This window comes from Chelonia mydas, chromosome 4, assembly GCF_015237465.2.
Source record: "Chelonia mydas isolate rCheMyd1 chromosome 4, rCheMyd1.pri.v2, whole genome shotgun sequence".
NCBI classification, from domain to species: domain Eukaryota; kingdom Metazoa; phylum Chordata; order Testudines; family Cheloniidae; genus Chelonia; species Chelonia mydas.
In genome coordinates, this window is record NC_057852.1 from 13974914 (window position 1) to 13995650 (window position 20737).

At 43.7% G+C, this 20737-nt stretch overlaps 1 protein-coding gene across 3 annotated transcripts in view; it reads right to left on the reverse strand.

Annotated features, from left to right (window-relative positions):
• Positions 1 to 939: 939 nt before the first annotated feature.
• The window catches only part of NPFFR2 (neuropeptide FF receptor 2), a 43481-nt gene continuing 23683 nt past the window's right edge, over positions 940 to 20737 (reverse strand). Inside the window, exons 2-6 of one of the 3 annotated variants that reach the window (XM_007065513.4) lie at positions 15235 to 15338; positions 13496 to 13555; positions 10557 to 10896; positions 4623 to 4722; positions 940 to 2756 (exon numbers count right to left, since the gene is read on the reverse strand). In XM_007065513.4, the coding sequence (XP_007065575.2) occupies positions 1913 to 2756; positions 4623 to 4722; positions 10557 to 10884 (1272 nt within the window). In that variant the 5' untranslated portion in view covers positions 10885 to 10896; positions 13496 to 13555; positions 15235 to 15338 and the 3' untranslated portion in view covers positions 940 to 1912. Of the gene's footprint in view, positions 2757 to 4622; positions 4723 to 10556; positions 10897 to 11555; positions 11663 to 13495; positions 13556 to 15234; positions 15339 to 20737 lie in introns of those variants that run through there. The other 2 variants (XM_043545662.1, XM_037896682.2) reach the window with 2 other exon arrangements.

Consider the following 20737-nt stretch of genomic DNA (forward strand, 5'->3'; position numbering starts at 1 on the left):
TCTCTGTCAGTCAATAAGCTTTTTGCTGCAGGGTACATGCCTTACTCTGTGTTTTGTAAAGTTCTGTGTTTAATTTGTGGCTATACTCTGCCAAAAAAAAGAAAAAAAATAGGAAAGTTTATCTATTGGGGGAGGCTTTTGAACGCCTGTATTTTATCTTCTGTCCTAAATCGACTTTCTTTTTAAAGGTGCATAGGAGGGTAATAGGACTTTCTGGAAGCTTTATAGTCGTACCAATTCTGGCAGTAACCCAATAGCTCAGCCGTTCCACTCTGCTACGTCAAATTGACAGCACTGCATACAACATAAAAATAATGAAGTAATAATCCTAATAAAAATCAATAACCATTTCATTCCTTTGAATAGCTCAGGTAGTTAGAGATCAGTGCCTACCCTTAAAAATCAATAACCATGTCATACCTTTTGAATAGTTCGGGTAGTTAGAGTTCAGTGCCTACCTTAGTTAGAGTTCAGTGCCTGTCCTGTGTGGATGGAGCCTTGTGTCCATGTGGAACCCCAGTGATTTCAGAAGCGTGTGTGCTTTGGCTTCAGTGAAGCTCTGTGTGGGTGTAAGTCTCTGCCCCTGCGGATCTGATTGGAGGATTGGAACCATAAAATACTCCTGTTACTGTCTCTTGGTGGAGCAATTACGTCATGGTCTCCAGTACTGCTACCATCAAACTCTGCAACTTGGACACTGAACATGATATTTTGGCAAGATATTTCTTTATCAAAGATTTGAAAAAATATAAGAACAAGATGCTGAGAACCCACCAAAACTGCAGCATAAAAGCAGCTTTTCCTTTATTTCTCACATCCTTAATCCTTTTTATTTCTCAAAGAGAAACTGAAATGACAGTTCAATCACAAAATTAACTAAAGAATCAGCCAGAAAGTGGAACAAATAAGAAGCCATAGAAGCTGCACGCCTCACACCAGTTCAAACAAGCAGATATATTAAAAAAACAGACAGCATACAACATCTCCAGGCCAGAAGCACTGTGAAGACAAATTACACATTTGCCTGGAAGCTGGGTGGCACAATATTCTACATTCAGAGATATTAAAACATTAATGCTGATCTATTAAGCAAATCTCTAACATTTGAGTTAATGGTAATGGTAACATAGCAGAATGAATGATATCAGGAACAGGCTAATATGTCTGATCCATAAATATAAAACAATGATACTGGGACGGGCTATTAATAAATGAAGTGAATTTAACAGCTAACTTGTAAAAATGAGGGTGTGTTCGATTATCCTGACTTTGTAAAACGGGCACTGTTCAATTAAAAATTGAGGATTTTTCATTAGTCTCATAAACCACCATCCTAATCTGCAAAATAAAATTTTGATCGTGTCCAAAATTGGCTAATGAAAAAATAATGAAAATGTTCCAGCAGAATCATTCCACGATTTGCACCCAGTCCAAACCCCAAAGTCTAAGTGGATATTAAATAAATCAATAACCTCTTCCGATTCTACTCTGACAAAACTGTTGTATGGATTAATAATAGCATTACATGCTGTAACATTTCTCTAACAAAACTTTATGCAACCCTGTTTCACCTATTCTGAGAACAGTGTAAAACTAAAATAATACAGGCTTGATTCTACTCCCCAAATGTAAATCAGGAGCATCTCCATTTAAATCAGTGGTCTTCAATCCGCTCTCACTTATACTTATATTGGAGTTGTTCCTGATTTACATTGGTATAAAGGGGGGCAGAATTAGGCCTCATATCTAGTCCAAGCAACCAGATATTATACAAGTTATACATACTTTACAATAGTAACTTCTTAAGATGTGTTTTGTTTTGTTTTTGCCAATGAGGGCTTAAATCGTGTGAACCTCACACCACATCAGACTCTGCCAAGGGAAGTTGGAATAAACCAGTTCACAGCAAATTTCATTTTACTCTGTTGTCATTGGTTGCCTTTTCTAGGTCTTCCATCATCAAGTCGTGCTGGTTATTCATCCAGTTCCCTCTCTGAATTGGTTTCCCCTCATCCTTGGCATTCTGAGAAGGTTGGTCCTCCAGCAGCTGGTGGGTGGTTGCCGGTAATATGGCATTGCTTTGGCCCCGCTGGGAGTAGAACTCCCTGCGCATCATTTCCCCGGAGCAGAGCTGAAGCTTAAAGGCTGCCTGGAAGCCTCGGCGAAAGTTCTCATTGAAGAAGCCATAGATGATCGGGTTGATGCTGCTGTTGAAAAAGGCCAGCCAGTGAGCGAAGGGGTAGATGTAAATGTTGATGATCTGCAGTTGGACCGCTGTCAGATTGGCATAGTCTGAGAGCATCATCAAAGTCCACAAGGGGAGCCAGGACAGGATGAAAAGCAAAGCCACAACGATGAGCATTTTGATCACCTTCTGCTTCTTCTTGGACACGGAGTGGCGCTGCTCCTGGCTCTGTTTTCCCCGTACAGGTGCCGCTTTGTTGAAGAGAGTGATCCCTATCCTGGCATACATAATGACGATGAGTGAAAGGGGAGCCAGATAGATGTTGGTAAACAGCACCGTTGTATAGATCTTTCTCATTTCCTGGTTGGGCCAGTCCTCCCGGCACCAGTATATAGGGTTGGTTTGATTGCCATAGCCAAGGATCACCCTGAAATACTTTTCCTCTTGTACCTGCAACATGACTGCAGACGGACACATGATGGCAATAGCCAGAACCCAGATGACTGCTAGAATGACAACCGCAGTTGATATGGTGAGCTTCTGCTTAAATGGGTAAACAATGCATCGGAACCTGTAGTGAAGAGATGAAATGCCAGAGAATAGATCTAAAAGCCATATAACCAATGTCAATAAAACCCAGTTCAATCATTTATTTTAAACCTAAGAAATATGTATGCGCAGTCAGGGCCTCAGCTGGTGTAAATCAATGTACTGACATCAGTGGAGTTTTGCATTTGACACCAGCTGAAGATCTGGCCCATGATTTGTAACAGGGGGTCCTCAAACTTGACAGTGTGGTCCGTATGTCAGTAGAGAAATTGCCTCATAGACCGTTCCCTTCCTAGTCACGATTGGCTGGGCCACCTCTCTGCCCAGTGACAGCTGAATAACATTCCTGTGGCAACAGCAATAGCTGCTTACATGGAAAGGTGGCGTTAGGAAAGTATGTCATGTAGTTTTAGGTGTCTCAATGTCATTTAGCAGCTGGCCATGAGGAGGAGTCAGCACCGTGTGACTAATCAGTTCTGCCAACCACGAGCGAAGTATGCACTGGTAGCACATGGACCACAGTTTTGGAACAGCGGATTCATAAACATTTACTTCCACTGCAAATCAGCCTCTCTCGCTGGGCCTGCAGTACTTGACGAACAAGGAATTTTCTACCACGTCTTAGGAAGGAGGTGCACGGCCTGGGGGGTTTGGTCTATTGGACAGAGCATTGGGCCAGGCCCCCGGATGCAGAGCTGTATACACAGCTCTGCCTCTTCTCTGTTGTGTGACACTGGACAGTCGCATCAAATGTGGTCCTGCTCACTGACATCACTCGCCATTAAAAAAGGGTCAGACCCAGCAAATGGCCAATCTTGCGTTTTAAAAAAAGAAGTTTATTTTATGCTAATTTTGACCATCCTCGACCGAATCCCTCCTCGTGCTTCGGCAGACTGCTATATCACCACAGGGGTGGCGCCAGCGGAAGCTGCCTGAAGAGACTGCAGCTGCTTCAAAGAAGGGAAAGGGTGGCGTCGAAGGGAGAAGGAAGCGGCTAGGAATCTGGGGCAGGAAGGAAGAGACCTACCCCTGCTCCCAAAATGAGATGAGAGCGGCAGCAGGGGACTGAGGCGAAGCAACTGGCTATCTCGCTACCCCAGTGGTATTCTGGGCGGGGAACAAGGGAGAAACACCCTCCCCACAGCATTGAAGAGGCAGAAATAGAGGCTGGGAAAAAGTATTTATAACATCCTCCCCTACCCCCAGGAGGGACCCAGAGCAGCCTGGCTCGGGGATGGGAGAAGACATACATCCCTTCATAAAAGATGGGCAGGCTGGGAGGGAGGAGGAGCTCTTTAGAGTAGCCCAGCAGGCCAAGTCCTGTGATCTTGGCCCTGAGCATGGAATTGCCACCCCTCCTGCTGCTGCTACAGACCTGGGAGGGGGCCTTCTGGTCCCAGCAGCTCTTTGATCTGCCACCTGAAGGGAGAGTAGCAGACACAGGATCTGCCAGTCCCCTCTGGGGCACTCTCCCCAGACAGGGATGGGCGAATTCCTTGCTCTGCTGGGGGATGGGGACTCTCAGACTTCTCTCCCCTTCCCTCAGCAGCAGATCAGAGGGCCCTGGGCTCAGAATATAGACCCGTTGTTCTCAGCTCTGCAAGCAGCAGGCGGGAGAGATGGAGCCACACTAAGGGGGTTCCCCGGCAGTGCCTGTTCCTCTACCATCTTTATGGAAATCAAGTGGGGAAAAAATGATGATGGCCACACTTTAACCTAGCCGTGCCTCATTCTGCCCATCCCTAAAATGGGCACAATACACCCCATCTCATCAGGGTGTAATGAGGATGAATTGGTAATTGTAAAAATGCTGGGGATCCCGGGATGATAAGCAATATATTTGTTTTTTTTTACTGAATATTGGTTTCAGAGCTTTACATCATCTTACCTGTCAACTGCAATTGCAACCAAAGTGAAAACGGAGGCTGAGACAGAGATTCCCTGGACCATCCCACTCATTTTGCAGACCATGCTCCCAAAGGGCCATCCTGGAAGGTACAAATTGAAATAGCCATAAAAAGGTAAATTGCTTCCATGTCACTTCAGCACTGAAGGCTCAGTAAAGGAGCATCCTTCCCAGAACACTCCCAGAGCTGAAGTGCTCCCCCCAGGCATAATGCTGTCCAAGGGCAGGTGAATGATGGTGCACAGTGCCCCACCACAAAGTAATAAAAGGGGGGCAGAGATTAATGTCAAAGTCTGGCCAGAGATGTTCTTCTGATAACTCTGATCGCAGCACACATGTATCTGAAGCATTAGTATGAGCACCGGTTAAAGCAGCACCATGTGAGAGGAAAGGGAGATAGACACTATAGCTGCAATGGTTTCACATGCTTCCATATAAAACAGGGACCTTACCTTACAGAGGTATAACTTTCACCTTCTTCTAGCCCCCCAGAGTGTGTATCAACTTAGACTCCATTAGAATTACTTAGACTTGGTTAATCACTTAAACTCATTCCTGGTTACCAACAATTTACACGCCACCCTTTACATGTCGTCATCTCTACATCGGACCAACAGAGTCTCTGAATGTAACAGAGAGCAACGGCATCTAATCTGGGAAAACGCACGTGCCAAGGGGTAGAAAGGAGGAATGTAGCAAAAAAAGCAATTAGGAGAAGATATAGGAAGGTGTGTGTTGAAGATGACCACATCTTATTTTAAATTACACTTCCTGGTTTCGCAGCATGTAAATTCCACCAGCAAAGACTACTTCAGACCCCGTTACAAATGTCTGAGTGTGAGTAGGGCTAATGGAGTGTGACTGTACATCTAACATAGACTGTCTCCTTCACCACCTCTGAATGTGTTTAATTCCCAACACTGATTGCAAATAGCCATAGTAATAACTCTTTGTTAGTCTGTAAGGTGCCACAAGTCCTCCTGTTCTTTCTGCGTATACAGACTAACATGGCTGCTACTCTGAAACCAGTAATAACTCTGTACCTTTCATCACATTGTATTGGTTGGCAGGTGTCCATGTCCCACCTCTGTTGTGTGACACCAGACAATAATGCACCAATCAAAATTTCATTTTAGACAGCATGTCCCTCCCATTTCCCACCCTCTTTTTATCTGGCTACATGGCTATGAAGATCCTGCCAGCCCTTTCCTAAATTTCAAAAGTGCCTCGGTATCGTTTCTGGACCTGTGTGCATTTTCACTGCCATGCCACCATTTTGGAAAACAAAGAGTGTTTATTTTCTATTTAATGCATCCATATGTGAATCTTTAAATAAATAATAAAAATAAATAATTTTTTTAGGAAAATACGCTTTTATGTAACTAGCTCAAATCTAAATAAATACATAAATTTTATTCAGAAGAATAAATGGGAAGTGATGATATATATTGCATGGGTTTTCCAAATTTTCGTAATTATACAGCTCGTTTACCTCACTGACCAGGTCACTTACAATATTCATATCATTATTAAATATGATTCATAGCTTAATATATAGCAGCTCCATGACAGTCACACCTGGATTAAACATTCATCGTTTGTGAATTGAGAAGGCAGTTTTATTTCCAGGATTCAGCAAACAACCCCCTCATTTACAGAGATGTATTATAGTAAAAAAAAAGAGCACGAACAAATTTTCACGGTCTATGCTTTTCTATCTGTTTGGAGTACAGAGATAAAAATTGCAACATCTGTCATCCACACAAACTCCCATCCTTCACTTCTCTACCCTTCTCTTCCTGATATCTGATGGTAAAAGAGATGTTCATTGGGTACCAACCTCTCCATTTCCTTCTGATAAACATTTTGATGTTTCATTAGAAGTCTAATGAACAACAAACAAAACAAATAACATTTTTATCTCTGTGCTTCAAACTGTTACAAAATTATGGATTGTTGCTCTGTGAATGCGGGGTTTGTATTCTCCTGGAAATTAAACTTGCTTAATTTACATCCAGTATAAGAAAGAAATGCAGCATTGTAAACTGTCTGCAAGATGGTTTGTTTGTTTGTTTTCTCTTGTTTTTTGAATGCTATGTTTTCCACCAAGCAAAACTCCCAAAATTAAGACTTCTTGCATAGTTTGAGCCAAAGGGGCTAATTTCCAATAATTCAAAGTTACGTGAAGAAATACATAACATTTATGAGTTGGTGGGAGAAATATAGGAATATTTGGGGGTGAGGGGTTCAGAGCTTGTAATACCATTAGGGGCTCTTTATTAGTTTTAAATAAACATGTAAGAGGGAATGTGTGGAAAAATTTATTTAGATATGTTAGATAACTGTAGATGCGTGCTCCTTTTGGTGGGTATTCTAGTTTAAATCTCTAGTTTAACGATAGCAGCAAAGTTGGTGGTAGCTCAATGATCAGGGTAAAAATTCCTCTACTATTTTAACATTGTACGCTAATGTACAGGCTAAGATTAGGCACAAAAAAAAAGATAAAGACGCCTTTTATTTTATATATTCCAAAAACAGTAGCAATAAAACCAAAGATTAAACTCGATAAGTTTATGGAGGAGATGGTATGATGGGATAACATGATTTTGGCAATTAATTGATCTTTAAATATTCATGGTCAATAGGCCCAATGGCCTGTGATGGGATGTTTGATGGGGTGGGATCTGAGTTACTACAGAGAATTCTTTCCTGGGTGTCTGGCTGGTGAACCTTACCCATATGCTCAGGGTTCAGCTGATCGCCATATTTGGGGTCGGGAAGGAATTTTCCTCCAGGGCAGATTGGAAGAGGCCCTGGAGCTTTTTCACCTTCCTCTGTAGCATGGGGCACGGGTCACTTGCTGGAGGATTCTCTGCTCCTTGAAATCTTTAAACCGCAATTTGAGGACTTCAGTAGCTCAGACATAGGTGAGAGGTTTTTCACAGGAGTGGGTGGGTGAGATTCTGTGGCCTGCGTTGTGCAGGAGGTCGGACTAAATGATCATAATGGTCCCTTCTGACCTTAGTATCTGTGAATCTATGAAAGTCTATGCAGTCATTCTTCAAATATTGACAGCAGGCTCTGAGATCCAAAATGCATGTGGGAGCTTAGATAATACATAAAATAAAGGATACTTGGAACACAAAGTCTTGTCTTATCTTTAAAAAAACAAAACACCTATTATTCAATGTCGTAGAAGTAATACAACCCATACAATGGGCTATGGTCTTAACCAGATAAATTCAAAGCTGTGTCTATGTATCCCATGTGGTTTGAGTGCCATTATGTTGCTGTGCTCGCATACTGTGCATACCATTATATCTGTTAAAATAATTTGAAATTAAATAGATTTTTAAAATTTGATACAGAAATCTAGACGAACATTCCTCTGATAGGTACACAAGTGCTAGACAGGCTGTTTTGTCAATAGCTACTGGTCAAAAATATGTTTTTTTGTTTGTTTGCATGTTTGTTTTACTCTAACACAACTATGGAAGCAAGGGTTCTTTTGCTGTGTCCTTGAAACTAATACATTCTTTGCAATTCACAAATGATAAATTTCCATGACAGGGTAAATACATACTTATAAACTGCTTCTATAGGGTATTTTATATCCTATGCAATTAATTAGGTAAAAATGTACTAAAATTAAAAGGCCTCTTATACAGTTTAAGCCAATAGGTACTAATTTCTAATAAATGTAAAAAGATAAGACGAAAGGTATTACTTTGAGCAAATGGAATATGAATAGAGATTAAACCTATGATACCTCTAGGGGCTTTCTACCAGTTTTGAAACACAGCTGCTACCAGATTTTAAAGACAGCTGTTAGAGGGATTTATTAGAAAGAGGAAACTTTATTCCTGGTTGAAAATTAAAAAACTGGCTCACTAGTAGATGGTATATAGGGTTTTTTTTAAAGTTTGATAAATAAATCTAGATGTGTGCTTCTTCTGATTTTGGTATTTAAGTTTTAATTTGTATTTTAATATGCTCCTATGTGTAGTTCCATAAAAAGCCAGAGGGTTAAAGAAAACCTGCAGCTGACTCAGGAAAATGTGGTACATTTTAATGTGCTCTGATGTATAATTCCATTAAAGATGATTAAAAATACCTTTTGATTGGCTCAGCAAATGAGGAGTGTTTTTTCCGCAAACTCCTCTGCAGCGTCTGAGTGTTTATTTAATTTGATTTATACCGAATTGTACTAACGGCATACCAGAATAATTTCATCTGAAAAGAGGTAAAATGCATTAAATATATATTATTTCCCATTTATTCCTCTGTTGTCAAGCCTTTCTGCATTTATTTAATTGATTTAGAATTGTACTAGTAGTTTTGTACAATGATTTAATTGAATATATTTAGATTTATGCTAACTGCATAAAAGCACATTTTCCTAAAAGGTAAGGAAAGGGCATGATATATATATGTTTGGTTTTAGTCAGTCTCATAAGAATAGATTTTAAAAAAAATAGGGTTTTCTCAAGCTGTATGGCACCATAAATGCACACCTGTCCAAAAATGATACGGATGGACCTCAGAAAGGGTAGACAGGACTTTGAAATCCATACAGCCAACTTATGTGAAAAAAAGGGGGAAGAGAGGTGTGTAATTTAATGCAGGCTTCTAACTGGCTTATATCACAGCACTGGGTGTGGACACCTGTCAAAAAAATATGTGGGGAAGAAATGTATAAAGTTATTACCACTAATACTCATCACATTGTGTAATTGTGTCCAATCGCTGACATCAAAACAAGGGCTGACAATACCTATTTAAATGAAAAATATATATATATTAAATGTACCACATGAAAAATCTAGTATATAGTCAATATAAAAAGTCAAAATTTGCCAACTGATCACACACAGTTGCCACACTATTTCCTAGTCTGTTCCTGGTTCTGCTCTTGGTTACACCAGTCTTTTGTCAACTGAAGTCAACAGAGCTTTGCTGTTGTACGCCTGGTGCACTGGAATGGTGCACTGGCCTTCTAGGAATGCCTGAGGTACCCTGAAAAAACAGATGTGCCTTAGCTGTGTGTGTGCGCGAATGGCTGGCAAACACTCACTATTGACGACAACCCTGTATGCCATTTTGGTGACCTCTGCCATGGTTAGTTGAGGATTGGTGACAGGCAGATCTCAGAAGGTTCTGACATATCTCTGAGCCTTTGGAGGCTGCAAAACTGAGTTTGAGGTTTTACAAAAAAAAGAATCTGTTGTGAGATTTTTTTTTTTTAAGCGGTCTGATTTTAATCCATCTGGAAACAGAAAGAGGGGAGATTGGCTCATGGTCTAATTTCCATTCCCAGCTCTGGCTAGGACTTGGAAGTGCAGGGACGTGAAAAACAATGAAGAAAAAATGTGAACTGGAGGCCAGGTCCTTAGGTCCAGCCAAGGTTCACTCACTGCAGGACCACAGAATTGATGGGAAAGGTGGCCAAGTTGGTGCCCTCTCGATCCTGGGGGCAGCCAGGGATTGGACTGGCTCCCTTTTGTACATCTGAGTAGCCTCCTGAGTAGCTAACTCACGCCTCCAACACACATCAACTTCCCCCATAACCCCCTGATGCCAGGGGGAGTTGGAAGTGGTGGTGAAGAGCTAGCTATACTGACTTTTTACCATTGTGGGGGTGGGTTTCACCCTCGCTAAGGGTAGTGAGACCACCTATGCTGTGATGGCAGCTTCCTGGCGCCTTTGAACCACTCTCATGGTGCCCAGAAGCTAAAGCAGGGCCAAAGATCTGGCTCTGCATGTTCTTGAACTTGATATATATTTAGGGCTCTAGTCCAGGGCAGGCTTGGGCAAAGATTTTTGTTGGTTCTTCTTTTGCACATCCTGAGTGAGAACCAAACTCTGTAGGAGATTTCCATGATCACTCCAACATTTATATCATCAGGTTCTACCTACCTGTTACGATGTTATCCAGGAGAGTGGTGGGCATGCAGAATATCCCCACCAGTAAGTCACTGACAGCCAGATTCAAGATGAAGAGGTTTGTGACTGTGCGCATGTGCTTGCTCCTCAGAACAATGAAGCAAACCACTCCATTGCCAAGCATACACAGGAGGAAGATGAGGAGGTAGGAGATGATGAAGATGGCTGCCACTGCTGGCTGATGAAGGTAGAAGTCCACATAAGAAATGTTGTGGTCTGGGTATGGATGCTTGTATGTCCCATTGAAACTCAGCATCTGAGGCCAACTGAGTGAAGAATTGGAATCCACTTCCTCATTCATATTGAGTTGTGCCTTGTAAGATTAAAAACAAGAGCACATTATAATATGCCTGAAAGCTGCCTAAAGGAATCTGTGTGCCCATTTCCCATTAAAATAGGCACTACTCTTGTTTTATAATCTTGTAATACCTGTACAAACAATTATATATATACCACATCTGGCACCTGCCCTCTGCCCACTCATATTTGCCAGGACTGATTATAGCAGCCCATCGTCTGAGCAGCCACAAATAGCTGCTGCTTTTTTTTTTTTCCAAAATATACAATGTACCATCGAAGTTATTCCTTCTTTCCTTCACTAATTTGGGTGCTGTGGTTTCTGGGTGTCCAGTTTGAGACAGCTTGGGCCTCCTGCTTAGACGTGGCTTCTGTGGGCGCTGTGTTTAAAATTGGGCACCCAAAATTAATGGCCACTTTAAAAAATGTAGGCCTTTCCATCTGGTACTTCACACCCCTCAGAGCTAGAATAAGGAGATTTCAGTCATTAGGAATCTAGGAATCCTCCCTTTCCGATGGGTGAGGCTTTTGTTTCTAGCAACTGTAGACCATAAGATATCACGAGACTTTAACGTCAGGATATTTCTACTGTGGTGCATATCACTGTGGATCTAAAAGGGGATGTGGTCGTTCTGTTTTCTGTGAGTTGCACCTTCCAATGAAGAAAGTTGCTACCTGCTTGCAACGGCAGCTGAGAGACTGTGTTTCACTTCAGGTGTAGAGTATTAGTGAATCACTGTCCTCTCTCGCTCACAGAGATTTTGTTTGTTGTTTGTTCTTTCCTTTAACAAGAAATAAGACATTTAAACCAGGAAATGTATATTTTGTGCTTAGGATCATCTAGCAGTTAAGGTGCTGGCCTGGGACTCAAGATTTCTGGATTCATTTCCTGGCTCTGCTGCTGACTTCCAATGTGACTGTGGGTAAGTCGTACTTCATCTCTCTGTGAGCTCCCCATCTATAAAAAGTAGATAATACTGCTTTTCCCATTCTGTGTCCATCTCATGTATTCGCATTGTAACATCCGTAAAGCAGAGGTCATCTCTCATTCTGTGTTTGTACAGCACCTTGCACCATGGCGCTCTGATCTTGGTTGAAGAATCTAGGTATTACTGTAATGCGATTTATAAATAATGATAATAATAATAAATACTGAATTATGTTTCTTTGGGCTTTATTTAATTTCCTGGCTTGTGAAATGTTTCCCATCTTTGTGCCTTCCTTGGGTATATTAGAAACCTAACCTAGTTCTGCATCATCCTGGAATGCAGTAGATTTGACTCACCAAGAATGGTAGCGTGGCGATGTTTGTTAGTATTAGAAATGAGGTGGGAGTGTTTTGATGACACAGGCATCTGAGTCTGACCATGTCAAACTTGTGTCAGTAATTGCCCACAGATATTTCAATAGTGTTGTTGACTATTCTAGAGTGGCCCTTAGAGGCAGTGTGATCGCTACAGTTTTCTCTTCCCCACCCCACCCCACCCCAAAGAACCCACCCATCAAACTACACACAGTAACCTATTGAAAATAACACTGTAAGCCAAACTGTGACCCAGCTTGCTCAGCTGTGCTAAGGAGTCAGGGATCATACGCTAGCTCAGCTATTGAGTCACAGTAATAATACTGTATTGATAGTAGCTCAATAGATAGGTGCCGCTGAGCCTGTTTGAATGCAGCTGGTTAACATTTCCACCTGAACCATTCACCTGCCTTGGAACTTCAGAACATCCTGCAGAATTTCACACTGCAAAGACTTGGTCTAACATATTTTTCAGTTTTACTATGACAAGGTTGCTGCATGAACCATAATATTTTGCAAACAAACTAGAAGAAAGCGCATGGGAATTTAAAACATGTCTTTCCCCTTATTTGTTTCCATCAATGTTTGAAGTGCTTTTTTTCCGCTCCCACCTAAATATTGGGGCATAGAATGTAGGGGTTTAGGGACAGATTGTAATGCCATTCCTCATATGAGTGACGTTGTCATCAATGGAACTGCTTTGTGAGGAAGGGGTTCACAAGCTGGCCCACCCATGGCACACCAAAATAGGATGCCACTCACAGGAGTTGTGCAGCTGTAAAGAGAGACAAGGAAATTATAAAAGTGTTCGCTTTTTCTTTGCTTTACTACTCATTTGTAACCAAGAGCTGAGCCTGTTCTCTCAGTGCCAGCCCAGCTATGCTTTTATTGTGTTTAATTTTTATTTAGATATTTTTGTCTCTCTCTTTTCAAACTTTGTTTCACTTTGCATGTGTGTAATTGGTGGCAGAGACTGCACATTTAGGGCTATGCTTTTGTCAGATGTTCATAATTCAGGGAACCTGGTCATTGATCTCAGAGAGAAAAGGGTCACTAACTTCAGAGGAAAAGGGGATCGTTTAATCAAAAATGAGGGCTCTGCAAGGACCGTCCCCAGCAGGTGCTGTGTGGGAGCTAGTATAGACCAATGTGAGTACAAGGATTGCTACAGAACAAGAGGATTGCCTGGTGGGTGCAGTTACAATAAGTCACCCAGATGTTCCCCCGGTTTGCATGTCCGTACATCTCAAGAAATGAGTGGACACCACACCAACCAAAATGGCTGACTTCAGTGGACACTGTGGGTACTTACCTACCGCCTCTGAAAAGCAGGCCTCAAGTCCCACAGCAAATCAGCCTTGTTCAGAAAAGCCTTCCAATGGAGAAAAAGAGGGAAATTTTGTTATGAAACCCTTTTGCGTTATATGTCTTGTACAGAAAGTAACTTTCTAGATCGCTGCCTAAAATATATCACAGTAATACGTAACACTTTATGGGCCAGATCTTCAGCTGATGTAAATCGGTGTAGCTCTGTTGCTAGCCCTATGCTTTTATATAAAACTATAAATAAAATTAAAAGGAGGGGAAAAGCAGAAATCTTTGTGCAGGAAAGATTTTTGTTCTTCACCTTGAACCTGAAAGACACAACAAATATTAATGATACAGCTGACAAAATATTTCCACCACACTTTCACCAACTCTCGGAGTTATACTGTGCAGAAATTTTAGATTCAGCCTTTCTTTATATGTCACACACTCTAGACACGCTCAAGACACTTCCCATATTTGTTTCTCTTGACTGGGTTGTAAATTGAACTTATGAGCATCCATCAGCGTGATTAGTCATGGGGAGAGAAGGGAAATGTTGGCAGGATCTTCTTTTTAATGGAGAATTGTGATGGGCCCAAGAGCGTTAAAAGTATGTCAACAGAGTGTGAATATAGACACTGGCAAATAATGACGTCCGGGACTGGGCCTTGAGGCAGGGCTCTGAAGAAGGGATGTGTATACTAGAGCTGGAATGGGGTAAATTCCCTTGCTAGCTCTGATCTATGGCAGGGGAAAGGCTCCAGAAGTTCCCTGCAGTGGGGAAAGGCTCTGCCAGCAGGGAGACAGCCGGAAACTACACTGCCAAAAACAGCAGTGTAGACGGGACAGGCACTGCTTGGGCACGTCGAGAGAGAGCTGTGCATGGTACATATCCACAGGGTTTACTCGTCTAAGCAATGCCTCACCATCTACACTGCTATTTATACTCCTGCTAGGGGCATGCAATGCACGTCCTCCATATGCCACCATAAGATCTGTGCAGTGTAGACGTACCTCCAGAGCCAGGCTCTGGGTAGATCATATGTGACATATGGACCTTATTCCACTGCTGGGCTGACTATGATACTGACACATTCTGTCCCAGTAGAAACACCAGAAATCGGTGGGCAGTTCTGACTTATTTTAAAAGTCGTATTTGGCTTCATTTTGTTACTAAGCCAGACAAACCTGTGGAGGTGTCCCACTACCAACATTGCGGGGTTGCTGCTGAGACTCACTGAGATACTTAATGAAAAGTAAATGAAACACCAAGGAATGAAGCATCATGTGCAAGCAATACTGCATCCCCAATAGTCTTGCAGGGTAAACAAAGCACTGTAACATACCTTTATAAAGCTAATGGGATTGTGCAATCAAAATGTAGGAAATTCACACCCATGCGGAGGGCCAGCATGAAGCCGCTGCATCAGTTAAGTTTCACAGCCTATTTGGAAGGCTTAAGTGGGACACTGGCAGTACAGTTAACCCCACGTGTTCTTAAAAACCAGAAGCCAGTCCCCAAAAAAACATAAGGAGGACTTGTGGCACCTTAGAGACTAACCAATTTATTTGGGCATAAGTTTTCGTGAGCTACAGCTCACTTCATCGGATGCATAAAGGGGAAAGTACAGTGAGCAGATTTTATACATACACACAGACCATGAAAAAATATACATTGTAAGGAGAGTGATCACTTAAGATGAGCTATTACCAGCAGGAGAGTGGGGTGGGGGGAGTAATTACCTGCAGGTGAGTGCAGAGCTCATCAACAGAGGTGACCATGATGGAGTCCCAGAATCGCAAAAGAGCTCCAGCATGGACCGAACGGGAGGTACGGGATCGGATCGCTGTATGGGGAGAGGAATCCGTGCTATCAGAACTATGTTCCAGTTTTCAAAATGCCAAAACCTTTGTCAAAATCTCCCAGGGCATGAAGGACAGAGGCCTTAACAGGGACCCAAAGTAGTTCTGCATGAAACTTAAGGAGCTGAGGCAAGCCTACCAGAAAACCAGAGACAAACGGCCGCTCCGGGTCAGAGCCTAAAACATGCCGCTTCTATGATGAGCTGCATGCCATTTTAGGGGGTTCAGCCACCACTACCCCAGCCGTGTTGTTTGACTCCTTCAATGGAGATGGAGGCAACACGGAAGCAGGTTTTGGGGACAAGGAAGGTGATGATGATGATGAGGTTGTAGATAGCTCACAGCAAGCAAGCGGAGAAACCGGTTTTCCCGACAGCCAGGAACTGTTTCTCACCCTGGACCTGGAGCCAGTACTCTCCGAACCCACCCAAGACTGCCTCCCGGACCTGCCAGATGGAGAAGGGACCTCTGGTGAGTGTACCTTTTAAAATACTATCCATGGTTTAAAAGCAAGCATGTTTAATGATTAATTTGCCCTGGCACTCGCAGCTCTCCTGGATATACTCCCAAAGCCTTTGCAAAAAGTTTCTGGGGAGGGCAGACTTATTCCATCCACCATGGTAGGACACTTTACCACTCCGGGCCAGTAGCACGTACTCGGGAATCATTGTAGAACAAAGCATTGCAGTGTATGTTTGCTGGCGTTCAAACAACATCCGTTCTTTATCTCTCTGTATTATCCTCAGGAGAGTGATATCATTCATGGTCACCTGGTTGAAATAGGGTGCTTTTCTTAAGGGGACATTTAGAGGTGCCCGTTCCTGCTGGGCTGTTTGCCTGTAGCTGAACAGAAATGTTTCCCGCTGTTAGCACGGGGAGGGATGAGGGGCTAGCCACGCACTGGGGGGAGGCAAAATGCGATCTTGGAACGAAAGCACATGTGCTATGTATGTAATGTTAACAGCAAGGTTTACCGTGAAAGAGTGTACCCGTTGTTCTATAAAATGTGTCTTTTAAAATACCACTGTCCCTTTTTTTTTCTCCACCAGCTGCATGTGTTTCAAGGATCACAGGATCTTCTCCTTCCCAGAGGCTAGCGAAGATTAGAAGGCGAAAAAAAACACACTCGCGATGAAATGTTCTCTGAGCTCATGCTGTCCTCCCACACTGACAGAGCACAGACGAATGTGTGGAGGCAGACAATGTCAGAGTGCAGGAAAGCACAAAATGACCGGGAGGAGAGGTGGCGGGCTGAAGAGAGTAAGTGGCGGGCTGAAGAGAGGGCTGAAGCTGAAAGGTGGTGGCAGCGTGATGAGAGGAGGCAGGATTCAATGCTGAGGCTGCTGGAGGATCAAACTAATATGCTCCAGCATATGGTTGAGCTGCAGGAAAGGCAGCTGGAGCACAAACCGCCGCTACAGCCCCTGTGTAACCAACCGCCCTCCTCTCCAAGTTCCATAGCCTCCTCACCAAGACGCCCAAGAATGCGGTGGGGGGGCCTCTGGCCACCCAGCCACTCCACCCCAGAGGATTGCCCAAGCAACAGAATGCTGGCATTCAATAAGTTTTAAACTTTTAAAGTGCTGTGTGGCCTTGTCCTTCCCTCCTCCACCACCCCTCCTGGGCTACCTTGGTAGTTAATCCCCCTATTTGTGTGATGAATTAATAAAGAATGCATGAATGTGAAGCAACAATGACTTTATTGCCTCTGCAAGTGGTGATCGAAGGGAGGAGGGGAGGGTGGTTAGCTTACAGGGAAGTAGAGTGAACCAAGGGGCGGGGGGTTTCATCAAGGAGAAACAAACAGAACTTTCACACCGTAGCCTGGCCAGTCATGAAACTGGTTTTCAAAGCTTCTCTGATGCGCACCGCACCCTCCTGTGCTCTTCTAACCACCCTGGTGTCTGGCTGCGTGTAACCAGCGGCCTGGCGATTTGCCTCAACCTCCCACCCCGCCATAAACGTCTCCCCCTTACTCTCACAGATATTGTGGAGCACACAGCAAGCAGTAATAACAGTGGGAATATTGGTTTTGCTGAGGTCTAAGCGAGTCAGTAAACTGCGCCAGCGTGCTTTTAAACGTCCAAATGCACATTCTACCACCATTCTGCACTTGCTCAGCCTGTAGTTGAACAGCTCCTGACTACTGTCCAGGCTGCCTGTGTACGGCTTCATGAGCCATGGCATTAAGGGGTAGGCTGGGTCCCCAAGGATAACTATAGGCATTTCAACATCCCCAACGGTTATTTTCTGGTCTGGGAATAAAGTCCCTTCCTGCAGCTTTTGAAACAGACCAGAGTTCCTGAAGATGCGAGCGTCATGTACCTTTCCCGGCCATCCCACGTTGATGTTGGTGAAACGTCCCTTGTGATCCACCAGAGCTTGCAGCACTATTGAAAAGTACCCCTTGCGGTTTACGTACTCGCCGGCTTGGTGCTTCGGTGCCAAGATAGGGATATGGGTTCCATCTATGGCCCCACCACAGTTAGGGAATCCCATTGCAGCAAAGCCATCCACTATGACCTGCACATTTCCCAGGGTCACTACCCTTGATATCAGCAGATCTTTGATTGTGTTGGCTACTTGCAACACAGCAGCCCCCACAGTAGATTTGCCCACTCCAAACTGATTCCCAACTGACCGGTAGCTGTCTGGCATTGCAAGCTTCCACAGGGCTATCGCCACTCGCTTCTCAACTGTGAGGGCTGCTCTCATCTTGGTATTCTTGTGCCTCAGGGCAGGGGAAAGCAAGTCACAAAGTTCCATGAAAGTGCCCTTACGCATGCGAAAGTTTCGCAGCCACTGGGAATCGTCCCAGACCTGCAACACTATGCGGTCCCACCAGTCTGTGCTTGTTTTGCAAGCCCCAAATCGGCATTACACCGCATGAACCTGCCCCATTAGCACCATGATGCCCACATTGCCAGGGCCTGTGCTTTGAGAAAAGTCTGTGTCCATGTCCTCATCACTCTCATCACCGCGCTGACGTCGCCTACTCGCCCAGTTTCACTTTGCCAGGTTCTGGTGCTGCATATGCTGCTGGATAATGCGCGTGGTGTTTAATGTGCTCCTAATTGCCAAAGTGATCTGAGAGGGCTCCATGTTTGCCGTGGTATGGCGTCCGCACAGAAAAAAAGTGAGGAACGATTGTCTGCTGTTGCCCTGACGGAGGGAGGGGCGACTGACGACATGGCTTACAGGGTTGGCTTACAGGGAATTAAAATCAACAAAGGGGGTGGCTTTGCGAGAAACAGAATGGCCCCCTCAAGGATAGAACTCAAAACCTCAAGGATAGAACTCAAAACTGGGTTTAGCAGGCCATTGATTTCATGGAGGGAGGGAGGAGAAAATGAATATAAAACAAATCTGGTCTATTTCTTGTTTTGATCCGCTTCATCTATCTTTATACATCTTGCTGGCAGCAGACTGTGCAGTACATCCGCTAGCCATCATCATCTCCTGGGTGCTTGGCAGAAGACGGTGCAGTATGACGACTAGCCATCATCTTCTGCTGGCTGCAGATTAAAAGACAGTGCACTGCCGGTAGGACTGAATCGCCATGAAACGAAACTTAAAAGGGAAATGACCTGGCTGAGTCACTCCCATGTTTGCCCAGGCGCCCCTGACCTCATCGAGGTTGGTTAAAAGAGCACCCTGGACTACGTCGACAACGGCTACCAGTCTGCTGCCAAAAGGCAATAAACTGCTGCTGTGCAGCAATGCAGTACCACATCTGCCAGCACCCAGGAGACATATGGTGACGGTTAGCTGAGCAGGCTCCATGCTTGCCATGGTATGGCGTCTGCACAAATAACTCAAGAAAAAAGGCGCAAAACGATTGTCTGCCCTTGCTTTCACGGAGGGAGGGAGGGAAGGGGGGCCTGACAATATGTACCCAGAACCACCCGCGACAATGTTTTAGCCCTATCAGGCACTGGGATTTCTACCCAGAATTCAAATGGACGGCGGAGACTGCGGGAACTGTGGGATAGCTATCCACAGTGCAACACTCTGGAGGTCGATGGTTGCCTCGGTACTGTGGACACACTCCGCCGACTACATGCACTTAGTGCATTTGCGTGGGGACACACGCAATCGACTATATAAAAATGCTTTCTACAAAACCGACTTCCATAAATTCGACCTAATTTCGTAGTGTAGACAAGGCCTCAGACAGGCCATGTGGAAGCATGCTCCCTCCAGTAGATGTGGTCAATGGCATCTATCCTCTGCCACTCCATCTGCTTGATATTTGTTCTGGACTCTTATGCCCAATGACAGTGAGACATTGGAAGCTGAGAGCATCTCTGGTCCATCAAGCATCTGTCCAGGATGCTCAGAAGAAACCTCTGTACCTGCAGACCCTTGTTGTTCCACTTCAAGAGAGTGAACTTCCCAATTCTCCCTCCCCAAGCTGTCCTGTCCACGGAGTAAGCTCCCCCAGTCTCTCACAGCTCTGCCCCTCACAATCCAGAGGAGGCAGAGGACTCAAAATTCACTATGAACTTCTTGTTCCCACGGAGGATCATCCAGAGGAGCAGACCCTAGAAACCACTCACACCCCTAAGCTCTCTGGGGGATAGCTATGGAATGAAAGAATTAAAGGTAGCTTAATTTTGGTTAAGAAAACTATATGTTTGCTTTCTAGTTTGTGGTGGTAAGTAGAGAAAGATCCTAATCAGCAAGTACAGGAAGGCCATGAGAACAATGAGTTAGAAGACCAGAATGTAATGGGAAGGATGTATGGTTTAAAAAGTAACTAATAAAATACAGGAAAGTTTTCTCTCAACGAGAGGGGGCTGAAGCTACAAGACAAAGAAAAACTATCTTGTAAAAAATAAGCACGAACCTTCCCACGCGCCTGTCATAAATATAAAGGGAAGGGTAAACCCCTGTAAAATCCCTCCTGGCCAGAGGAAATCTCCTCTCACCTGTAAAGGGTTAAGAAGCTAAAGGTAACCTCGCTGGCACCTGACCAAAATGACCAATGAGGAGACAAGATAATTTCAAAAGCTGGGAGGAGGGAGAGAAACAAAGGGTATGTGTGTCTGTCTATATTTTGTCTTTGCCGGGGATAGACCAGGAATGAAGCCTTAGAACTTTTAGTAAGTAATCTAGCTAGGTACGTGTTAGATTATGATTTCTTTAAATGGCTGAGAAAAGAATTGTGCTGAATAGAATAACTATTTCTGTCTGTGTATCTTTTTTGTAACTTAAGGTTTTGCCTAGAGGGGTTCTCTATGTTTTGAATCTAATTACCCTGTAAAGTATTTACCATCCTGATTTTACAGGGGGGATTTTTTTTTATTTCTATTTACTTCTATTTCTATTAAAAGTCTTCTTGTAAGAAAACTGAATGCTTTTTCATTGTTCTCAGATCCAA